The 11335-nt window shown below is 45.0% G+C and overlaps 1 protein-coding gene across 1 annotated transcript; it reads right to left on the bottom strand.

The window, feature by feature from the left end:
- Window positions 1-3953: 3953 nt before the first annotated feature.
- On the bottom strand, window positions 3954-10512 carry LOC111968279 (ADP-ribosylation factor-like protein 3). Its single transcript, XM_023993818.2, is given in 7 exon segments — window positions 3954-4706; window positions 4793-4978; window positions 5081-5131; window positions 9514-9543; window positions 9545-9634; window positions 9733-9876; window positions 10410-10512. Coding segments are annotated over 7 exon segments (552 nt in total). The 5' UTR covers window positions 10413-10512; the 3' UTR covers window positions 3954-4658.
- Between the last annotated feature and the right edge of the window lie 823 nt (window positions 10513-11335).

Genomic DNA, 11335 nt, shown 5'->3' with positions numbered 1-11335 from the left:
TGAGAGTAAGATCCTGTGGTGAGGGGTGGGAGAAAGACACAGTCAAAGTTGTCCTGCTCTTTCTCTGGTGAAGAGTCGGGGGTGGGAGCCTCCCTCCCACTCATTCACTCACTCACACTCTGGAGAAAGTCCTTCTGCTCTGTCTCTGTGGAGTCTGGGTTGGGGATGTTGGTAAGACCTTGAGGAGAGAGCTGAGCTCCACTTAACAAACTCCCCATCTGAGAAGTCAGCTGATCTCTGAGGCGAGGTTGGTCTGTGGGGGGCCGGGTGGCTGAATCTGGGTCAGTCTTACCTTCGCTGTCCGCCCCCTCAACCCTACAGCTCACACACAGTCATCTGTTAACTCGAGAAATGAGTCAGAGAAACTGAGATCCTCCTCCCACCAACAGAACTACATACTAACATCAGCAGTGTAATATCCCTAGGTTTTTATTGCAGTGGAAACTTAATGTGTAGTGGCAGCACATCAGAGAGAGGAAGATGTCTAACGGGGTGGGTTTGTTGGTGTTGGTTTTTGTGTGTGTGAAAGAGTATTACAATACTATCGCCTCGTTGTCGACAAGGTTTAGCTTGACTTAAACGTTTCTTTAAACCCATAGTCCTAGCTAGGCCATGTGCAGGTTCACTAATCTCTCCATCAGCACCTTGACACCTAGCTCTGGTCCAGGGTGTTGTTACGGTTTGCTAACACTGAGCTCAGTTTTAGCAAGCCCCACTTAATGCCCTGGACCAGAGCTAGTTGATGGCGATGGGTTTGGATGGTGAGGTGATTTGTAGATCAGATCATCTGCAGCGAGGAGCTCAGGCTGTCCCCGGCCAACAAGCAGTATCACGAGTCTGATATGTGCTGAAGTAGAGGCAGTCAAAAGGACTGGTTTTCAAACATTTATTTAATTAAGGCATGGTTTCACAAGTTCACCTTTTCAGGGTGGCCTCTGGCCTGGTAACATTCACAACCATGCAATTTAAAACATACCAAAAACACAAAGGAAGCAAAAAGCCCAGGAGGTGGTATAGCCCAGGAGACGGGTGTCCATTTCCTTTCCCACATCTTCACTCACAAGACTCCATTACCCCCAAGACTGTATTACCACTAAACAATGAGTGTATGGTTTGATTTATCTTAACACACTTTAAAGTGATGCACATTCTTATGTATTCACCTTCTGTGCAACACCCACCTCTTTCCTATCTGTTGGTGGGATATGAAATCTGTTTCCTGTCTCATCTGTCATCGTAGTAACTCAGCCATGATGAGTTGAAGAGAAAGGGGCCAGTGTGAAGCGTGGTGGTTAGGGACTTGACTGGTTGGTTTCTCTGCCTCTCAAACACACACAGCTGTAGAACAGCTGTCTGATTCACAAGGAGAAAAAGGCAGCAATCCTGTCGCCTCAAAGATAGGCATCACACTCCCCCGTCTGGCTCCTCACGTCGCCCACACACGACTTCTATGCACAGATAAAACAACCACAGAACTTTGTGTTCTCTCATTCAGAGCTTTCAAATAGACTTGTGTAGAAGATAACAGGCCTTAAAGAGATTTAGCCCCGCCTCTGCGCAAATGGCACTCTATTCCCTTTGTAGTGCACTACTTTTGACCAGGACCCATAGGGAATAGGATGCACTACTTTTGACCAGGACCCATAGGGAATAGGATGCACTACTTTTGACCAGGACCCGTAGGGTTGGACATCGGGTGCCATTTGGGACGTAGCCTCTCTGTGCCCAGAGATTTAAAGACCACAACACGTTGATTAACGTCTCTAAGCAAACAAAGATCTCATTTATCAGACACTTTGACGGAAAGTCACATACAGTTAGCAGCATTTGTAATCACACAGTGCCTGGGGCCCATGTAGGAATCGAGAGGAGAGGCGAGAGAAAGAAGAGTTTCACAATGAGTCTTTGTAAGAGCAGAGACATTTTATAGTCCCACAGCCACAGGCCCTCAGGATGCATTTCTCGCTCACACACAGCTGGAAGTCAGTGTTTTATGGCCAGTGCTCTCTCCCCTGTAGCAGATGTGTCACACCCACAACTATGTGCAGCAGGCCTAAACCAACCAAAAAACAGCTATGGTCTGACTTTAGTACTTAGGCCTGTAGGAGTCAAATGTGGTAGAGTGGTTAGGCTAACTGTAAAGGCTGCAAGCCACGACACACACAGAGAGAGCAGGCCCATTCAGGGGCCCGACCAGCTGGGCCCTGTAAATGTCAAAATCAGCTGACCCCACCTGCCGTGTGTGTGGCACTAGTGTTTTGGAGAGGACTCTGGTGTGGGGTCTCCAGGGACTGGCAATGACATGGGTCTGGGCAGGTGGCGGAGTCCTCCACAGGACATCTCACACAACTGTGTGTTTTGGCTGGGGCCTCTTTATACTACCACTCTACAGCCAGGACAGAAAACAATGCTCTCTTTTTTCCCCCCTCACATTTTATTCACGTACCTTCAATCCTTGGACAGATCACATTCAAAAAGAAAAAGCCTTTTGTGTAAATGCCCTCTAAAACCAAAGACAATGCATCACACTGAAAAATACATTGTCATACACCCTGTTAAAATCAATCAACACCTATGACATATGCAGATATGCTAGATTACATAGTACAGGTCTAATACGCACTCTACTATATGCACATAACATATGAATAGGGGTTATATACAATTATAAACTGGGTGGTTTGAGCCCTGAATGCTGGCAGCCATGGTATATCAGACTGTATATGGTATGGCAAAACATTTATTTTTACTGCTCTAATTAAGCTGGTAACCAGTTTATAATAGCAGTAAGTCACCTCGGGGGKTTGTGATATATGACCAATATACCATGGCTAMGGGCTGTGTCCAGGCACTCTGCAATGCGTCGTGCGGAAGAACAGCCCTAAGCAGTGGTATATTGTCCATATACCACACCCCCTCGTGCCCTAGTGCCTAATTTATTATCAAAAAATGTGTATTTTTTCCCATTTGATTGAATAGGCTTTGTCCGAAATGGCACACCATTCGCTTTGTAGAGCTCTACTCAAATGGGCTGCGGCCAAAACTAGTTCATTATTCAGGTACCGGGGTGCCATTTCAGATTAGCCCTAAAGTGTATTTATTTGTCTTGTTATATATATATATWTWTTTTTTTACATATTAACACGCATGACCGTTTTCACAGGGGAGTAAAGCACAGTATTCAATGTTTCCCTGTCATCCTAGTAACCACACACTGTTTCTGTTGTTTGCGAGCATCTCACAGTACGCTATTACCCTCTACTATTACCCTCTACTTCACCATAAATAAAGAATTACAAAAATATACCTCACTTCAAACAGAACTGCAGCAAGAAAGGAGCTTGTCATGGAATTAAAAACAATTGAACGAAGGAGAATATGAGGGAGAGAGTGATGAGAGAAAGAATGAGAGTCTGGATAACAGTCTCTTTGGCTATCAATCCACTCCTGGCATGCTTTGCAATATGACACAGAGTACAAGGAGTGGAATGTAAGCTAAAGAGACTGGCACCCAAGCTAGGAGAGAGAAGAGAGAGCTGGGTTTCCAGGACAACCTGTAAAGAGTGAGTGAATAGGCTGATATTGTGGTGAAGGACAGTATAAAGATCTGGCATGTCTTGAAGGAGTGGAGGTGGGATGGGTAGGCTGGGGTGGAGTGTCTTGAAGGAGTGGAGGTGGGATGGGTAGGCTGGGGTGGAGTGTCTTAAGGAGTGGAGGTGGGATGGGTAGGCTGGGGTGGAATGTCTTGAAGGAGTGGAGGTGGGATGGGTAGGCTGGGGTGGAGTGTCTTGAAGGAGTGGAGGTGGAATGGTATAGTGAGGCTGGGGTGGTGTCTTGAAGGAGTGGGGTGGATGTCTTGAGGAGTGGAGGTGGGATGGTTAGGCTGGGGTGGAATGTCTTGAAGGACTGGAGGTGGATGGTTAGGCTGGGGTGGAATGTCTTGAAGGAGTGGAGTGGGATGGGTAGGCTGGGGTGGAATGTCTTGAAGGAGTGGAGGTGGGATGGGTAGGCTGGGGTGGAGTGTCTTGAAGGAGTGGAGGTGGATGGTTAGGACGGGCTGGAGGTGGGATGGTTAGGCTGGGGTGGAGTGTCTTGAAGGAGTGGAGGTGGGATGGTAGGCTGGGGTGGAATGTCTTGAAGGAGTGGAGGTGGGATGGGTAGGCTGGGGTGGAGTGTCTTGAAGGAGTGGAGGTGGGATGTCTTGAAGGAGTGGAGGTGGGATGGGTAGGCTGGGTGGAATGTCTTGAAGGAGTGGAGGTGGGATGGGTAGGCTGGGGTGGAGTGTCTTGAAGGAGTGGAGGTGGATGGTTAAGGCTGGGGTGGAATGTCTTGAAGGAGTGGAGGTGGGATGGGTAGGCTGGGGTGGAATGTCTTGAAGGAGTGGAGGTGGAATGGTTAGGACGGGTTGGAGGTGGGATGGTTAGGCTGGGGAGGGGGGTCTCTGGTCTCCTGGGATGAGTTCCCTTTGTACCCCCACTCCATTTTGAAGAGCAACATGGAAGTTGTAGTTCTAGCGAGAGTTGTAGTTTAGTAAACAATGTGTAGAGGCCAGCCAGGCGGTTAAAAACTCTTCAAGTCCATGTTGATTTAGTGTGTACATTCACAGGTACACCCCGTCCTCCCAAAGGCTCAGGGGTGTGTGAAAACAGACATCTGTGCTACTTCTTCTTAGCATTGACACTCTTGCAGAGCCAGTTCATTCCGTCCTGAAAACAGATGGGAGGAAAATTACATAACAATCAACTTCCTGAATTGAAAACACAAATTGCCCCTAAACCCTGTTGCATCTCACCTGTACCCCCTCCCCGGTGAGGGCAGAGCAGGACTGGATCTGCCAGACGCGGTCCCGGATGGTGTGCAGGTTAAGTCCCTCAGCGATCTCAGAGGCTGGGGCTGCCGTCAGCAGGTCCTGCTTGTTGGCAAATATCAGCACTGGAACCCCACTCAGCTTCTCCTCATCCAACAGCTCAGCCAGCTCCTAGAACACACACACGTCAGCATGGGATCCCAATATAAACCTGTGTGTATGTAGAATATGCACGTTACACAACACACAAACATCACTTGAGACAAGACTCACCTGCCCCGTCTCCTCAAATCTTTTTCTGTCTGCACTGTCTATGACGTAAATCTGAAACGCAGTAATGTTTCCATTCAAAAGTATTAGTAGCACACTTCTGGTGGTGTGTAAGTGTGTGTGTGTGTACATACAGTACCAGTCAAAAGTTTGGACACACCAACTCCTTCAAGGGTTTTTCTTTATTTGTACTATTTTCCATAATATAGAATAATAGTGAAGACATCAAAACTATGAAATAACACATATGGAATCATGTAGTAACCCAAAACAGTGTTAAACAAATCTAAATATATTTTAGATTATTCAAAGTAGCCACCCTTTGCCTTGATGACAGCTTTGCACACTTGGCATTCTCTCAACCAGCTTCATGAGGTAGTCACCTGGAATGCATTTCAATAAAAGGTGTGCCTTATTAAAAGTTAATTTTTTGGAAATCGCTTTCCTTCTTAATGCATTCGAGCCAATCAGTTGTTTTGAGACAAGGTAGGGGTGGTATACAGAAGATAGCTCTTTGGTAAAAGACCACGTCCAAATTATGTGAAGAACAGGTCTAATAAGCAAAGAAAACAACAGTCCATCATTACTTGAAGACATAAAGGTCAGTCAGTCCGGAAAATTGCAAGAACTTTGAAAGTTTCTTCGAGTGCAGTTGCAAAAACCATCAAGCGCTATGATGAAACTGGATCTCATGCTGCAGAGGATACGTTCATTAGAGTTACCAGCCTCAGAAATTGCAGCCCAAATAAATGCTCCACAGAGTTCAAGTAACAGACATCTCAACATCAACTGTTCAGAGGAGACTGCATGAATCAGGCCTTCATGGTCGAATTGCTGCAAAGAAACCACTACTGAAGGACACCAATAAGAAGAAACTTACTTGGGCCAAGAAACACGAGCAATGGACATTAGATGGGTGGAAATAAGTCCTTTGGTCTGATGAGTCCAAATTGGAGATTTATCTTTGTGAGACGCAGTGTGGGTGAACGGATGATCTCTGCATTTGTGGTTCCCACCGTGAAGCACGGAGGAGGAGGTTTGATGGTGTTTTGCTGGTAACACTATCAGTGAGCTATTTATTATTCAAGGCAGACTTAACCGGCATGACTACCACAGCATTCTGCAGTGATATGCCATGTGTTATTTCATAGTTTTGATGTCTTCACTATTATTCTACAATGTAGAAAATAGTACAAATAAAGAAAAACCCTTGAATGAGTAGGTGTGACTGGTACTATTTATATATATATATATATATATATATACATACATACATACACACACACAGTTGAAGTTTACAAACACCTTAGCCAAATACATTTAAACTCCTTTTTTCACAATTCCTGACATTTAATCCGTGTAAAAATTCCCTGTCTTAGGTCAGTTAGGATCACCACTTTATTTTAAGAATGTGAAATGTCAGAATAATAGTATAGAGAATGATTTATTTCAGCTTTTATTTCTTTCATCACATTCCCAGTGGGTCAGAAGTTTACATTACATCATAGATTGGTGGTAGCATTGCCTTTAAATTGTTTAACTTGGGTCAAACGTGTCGGGTAGCCTTCCACAAGCTTCCACAATAAGTTGGTGAATTTTGTCCCATTCCTCCTGACAGAGCTGATGTAACTGAGTCAGGTTTGTAGCCTCCTTGCTCGCACAGCTTTTTCAGTTCTGCCCACAAATTTTCTATGGGATTGAGGTCAGGGCTTTGTGATGGCCACTCCAATACCTTGACTTTGTTGTCCTTAAGCCATTTTGCCACAACTTTGGAAGTATGCTTGGGTCATTGTCCATTTTGAAGACCATTTTGTGACCAATTTAACTTCCTGACTGATGTCTTGAGATGTTGCTTCAATAATCGACATAATTTTCCTTCTCATGATGCCATCTATTTTGTAGTGCACAGTCCCTCCTGCAGCTAAGCACCACCGCAACATGATGCTGCCACCCCCGTTCTTCACGGTTGGGATGGTGTTCTTTGGCTTGCAAGCCTCCCCCTTTTTCCTCCAAACATAACGATGGGCATTATGCCAAACAGTTCTATTTTTGTTTGACCAGAGGATATTTCTCCAAAAAGTACAATCTTTGTCCCTGTGTGCAGTTGCAAACCGTAGTCTGGATTTTTTATGGCGGTTTTGGAGCAGTGGTTGAGCGGCCTTTCAGGTTATGTTGATATAGGACTCGTTTTACTGTGGATAAGATACTTTTGTTCCTGTTTCCTACGATTTCACAAGGTCCTTTGCTGTTGTTCTGGGATTGATTTGCACTTTTCGCACCAAAGTACGTTCATTCTAGGAGACAGAGAGCTTCCTTCCTGAGCGGACGGCTGCGTGGTCCCATGGTGTTTATACTTGCGGACTATTGTTTGTACAGATGAACGTAGTACCTTCAGGCATTTGGAAATTGCTCCCAAGGATGAACCAGACTTTCTGAGGTCTCAGCTGATTTCTTTTGATTTTCCCATGATTTCAAGCAAAAAGGCATTGAGTTTGAAGGTAGGCGTTGAAATACATTCACAGGTACACCTCCAATTGACTCAAATGATGTCAATTAGTATATCAGATATCTAAAGCCATGACATCATTTTCTGGAATTTTCCAAGCTGTTTAAAAGGCACAGTCAACATAGTGTATGTAAACTTCTGACCCACTGGAATTGTGATATAGTGAATTATAAGTGAAATATCTGTCTGTACAATTGTTGGAAAAATTACTTGTGTCATGCACAAGTAGATGTCCTAACCGACTTGCCAAAACTATAGTTTGTTAACAAGAAATTTGTGGAGTGGTTAAAAACGAGTTTTGATCCAACCTAAGTGTATGTACTAATCAACTGATATATACACTGCTCAAAAAAAAAAAGGGAACACTTAAACAACACAATGTAACCCAAGTCAATCACACTTCTGTGAAATCAAACTGTCCACTTACAAAGCAACACTGATTGACAATAAATTTCACATGCTGTTGTGCAAATGGAATAGACAACAGGTGGAAATTATAGGCAATTAGCAAGACACCCCCAATAAAGGAGTGGTTCTGCAGGTGGTGACCACAGACCACTTCTCAGTTCCTATGCTTCCTGGCTGATTGTTTTGGTATTTGAATGCTGGGCTGCTTTCACTCTAGTGGTAGCATGAGAGCGAGTCTACAACCACACAAGGCTCAGGTAGTGCAGCTCATCCAGGATGGCACATCAATGCGAGCTGTGGCAAGAAGGTTTGCTGTGTCTGTCAGCGTAGTGTCCAGTGCATGGAGGCGCTACCAGGAGACAGGCCAGTACATCAGGAGATGTGGAGGAGGCCGTAGGAGGGCAACAACACAGCAGGACGCTACCTCCGCCTTTGTGCAAGGAGGAGGCAGGAGGAGCACTGCCCGAGCCCTGACAATGACCTCCAGCAGCGCCACAATGTGCATGTGTCTGCTCAAACGGTCAGAAACAGACTCCATGAGGGTGGTATGAGGGGACGTCCACAGGTGGTTGCTTACAGCCAACCCGTGCAGGACGTTTGGCATTTGCCAAGCAAGAAACCAGATTGGCAAGATGCACTGGCGCCCTGTGCTCTTCACAGATGAAACAGGTTCACTGAGCACATGTGACAGAGTCTGGAGACGCCGTGGAGAACGTTCTGCTGCCTGCAACATCCTCCAGCATGACCGGTTTGCAGTGGGTCAGTCGTGGGGTGGCATTTCTTTGGGGGCCGCACAGCCCTCCATGTGCTCGCAGAGGTAGCCTGACTGCCATTAGGTACCGATATGAGATCCTCAGACCCCTTGTGAGACCATATGCTGGTGCGGTTGGCCCTGGGTTCCTCCTAATGCAAGACAATGCTAGACCTCATGTGGCTGGAGTGTGTCAGCAGTTCCTGCAAGAGGAAGGCATTGATGCTATGGACTGGCCCGCCCGTTCCCCAGACCTGAATCCAATTGAGCACATCTGGGACATCATGTCTCGCTCCATCTACCAACGCCACGTTGCACCAGACTGTCCAGGGTTGGCGGATCTTTAGTCCAGGTCTGGGAGGAGTCCCTCAGGAGACCATCCGCCACGACTATCAGGAGCATGCCCAGGCGTTGTAGGGAGGTCATACAGGCACGTGGAGGCCACACACACTACTGAGCCTCATTTTGACTTGTTTTAAGGACATTACATCAAATGTGGATCAGCCTGTAGTGTGGTTTTCCACTTTAATTTTGAGTGTGACTCCAAATCCAGACCTCCATGGGTGATAAATTTGATTTCCATTGATAATTTGTGTGTGATTTTTGTTGTCAGCACATTCAACTATGTAAGAAAAAAGTATTTAATAAGAATATTTCATTCATTCAGATTAGGATGTGTTATTTTAGTTCTTTATTTTTTTGAGCAGTGTATATAAATATATATATAAATAAAGTCGTTCCCCCATGAAGGAAGCTATGTAAGCCACTCACCAGCACATCATGTTTCTCAAAGTAACGTAATTCTCCAGTAGGGTCTGATCTTCCTCTGTCCCCCGATGTCCCACACATTCAACTTAAAACCCTGAGACTGAACACTCTTTATGTTGAAGCCCTGGAGAGAGAGAGAGGGTTTATAAGTGATAGTCTAGCACAAATAACACCCCCCAAACCCCTAGTGATGTGCGTATGTGTTCCCTAGTAGTACTGTACCTGTGTGGGGGTGATGTGACTGATGTCCTCGGAAGCCAGTTGTTTCAGCAGAGTGGTCTTTCCCCCGTTGTCCAAACCCAGCAACAAGATCCGAACCTCCTGATCTGGTGTGCTCTTTAGCTTCCGAAGGATTGACAGCAAACCCTGCAACATATCAAAACCCGATCCGTTATCCCGACTCGTGACATGAGCAATGGAGCAGCAACAGRAGCCTAGCTGCTTTCTAAATTAGCTAACTACAGTAACTAGCTATCTGGCTACTCGCATCCCTCCACAACAGGCTGGTCAATTGCCTGCGACTCGAGCCTCAAGGATGCGCAGAGAGAACACAGAAAATAGAAGATGATTCTCGAACTAATTATTCTCTCCCTCTCTAGGAATTCACCGTGGTTACAAATATGGAAAGCGTTCTGAAGCGACTGAGCTAGCTAACTAATTATGTAGCTAGCAACAGTTTCAAAGGGTTTAGCTATGCTAGGCTGCTAATCTCATGATAAACCAACAGAGCAACAAGACCGCTGCAGTCAGCTTTTCCCCAAAAATCTACATTTTTCACCAATTTATGAATGTCTTAAAAGGTACAGTGGCAACATTTTGAACAATCGTATTGTTAATTATGCCTTTATTTGATTCGATCTACATTATAATAGCTATTTATCGCAATAAATTCAACTCACCATCTTGTTGCTTTATCTCCCCAATACGCTACCGATGTTACTAGGGCCCCTAGTAGGGGGTGATGACGTTGTACACAAGTTCACGCGAGAGCACAACAAGTGTGGGCGTAAACTAGGGCACGCCACTTAGCATTATAATTAGCTACTTTAGCTATTAACAAAAGCTCTGTCAACTAACAATTCCCAACGTAAATTGGTCCCACGATTGAAATACATTGTGTACTAGTGGAGGCATAAATAACAACAAGCTATCTTATTTATTTATCATTGTGTCGTTTTAGCTGGATATAAATTAGTAACGTTAGCTAGCTAACAAGCATTGTTGTCATGTTCTTATTTGCAATGTATTTTGTGTTTGATTTAGAAAGAGAAAAGTCAAGATCTTTTGCGTSCATATTTTAAAGGGTGAGATGACTGAAAGTTCATATAATAATGTATTCCTTAAGTTATTTTTCTAGAGAGAGTGAGCTGCCCCGGTCTGCAGAGGAGGCGGTGCCAGTGCCAAGTGCACCCTTCCCTACTACGCAAACAACTACAATCCCCAGTTGAAACAATTAGCAATAGCAAGTTGTAACATTTTTGCAGTTCAGCTCTGAAAGGTAACGTATGTGTTACGTTGTTTTGTTTGTATTTATTGATACAGTTACAGTACGATTGTTTCGCTCTATGTTTTGCACCGTTTCGTATTTCTGGACGTGCTTGTTGGACACAGCTGCTATTGTCCATGCTTTGCAAAATGCGGCTAACTTGACAGGCAAGTTGTATCGGGCTGTTGAATGACAGCTTTACGGTGATTCCAAGAATGTCCCCACAATATGTGATGGTCCAATTCATATGTGAGTGCAGCTGTTCTAGACATGAAATCGCAGATGCACTTGGCAAAGGATCGATGTCAACAATTATTCTCGACTGTCTTGTAAGATTGC

This window comes from Salvelinus sp. IW2-2015, linkage group LG8 (assembly GCF_002910315.2).
Source record: "Salvelinus sp. IW2-2015 linkage group LG8, ASM291031v2, whole genome shotgun sequence".
Taxonomy (NCBI): domain Eukaryota; kingdom Metazoa; phylum Chordata; class Actinopteri; order Salmoniformes; family Salmonidae; genus Salvelinus; species Salvelinus sp. IW2-2015.
The sequence above is the reverse complement of the archived record's forward strand: the minus strand, read 5'-3'. Positions and strand labels throughout refer to the sequence as shown.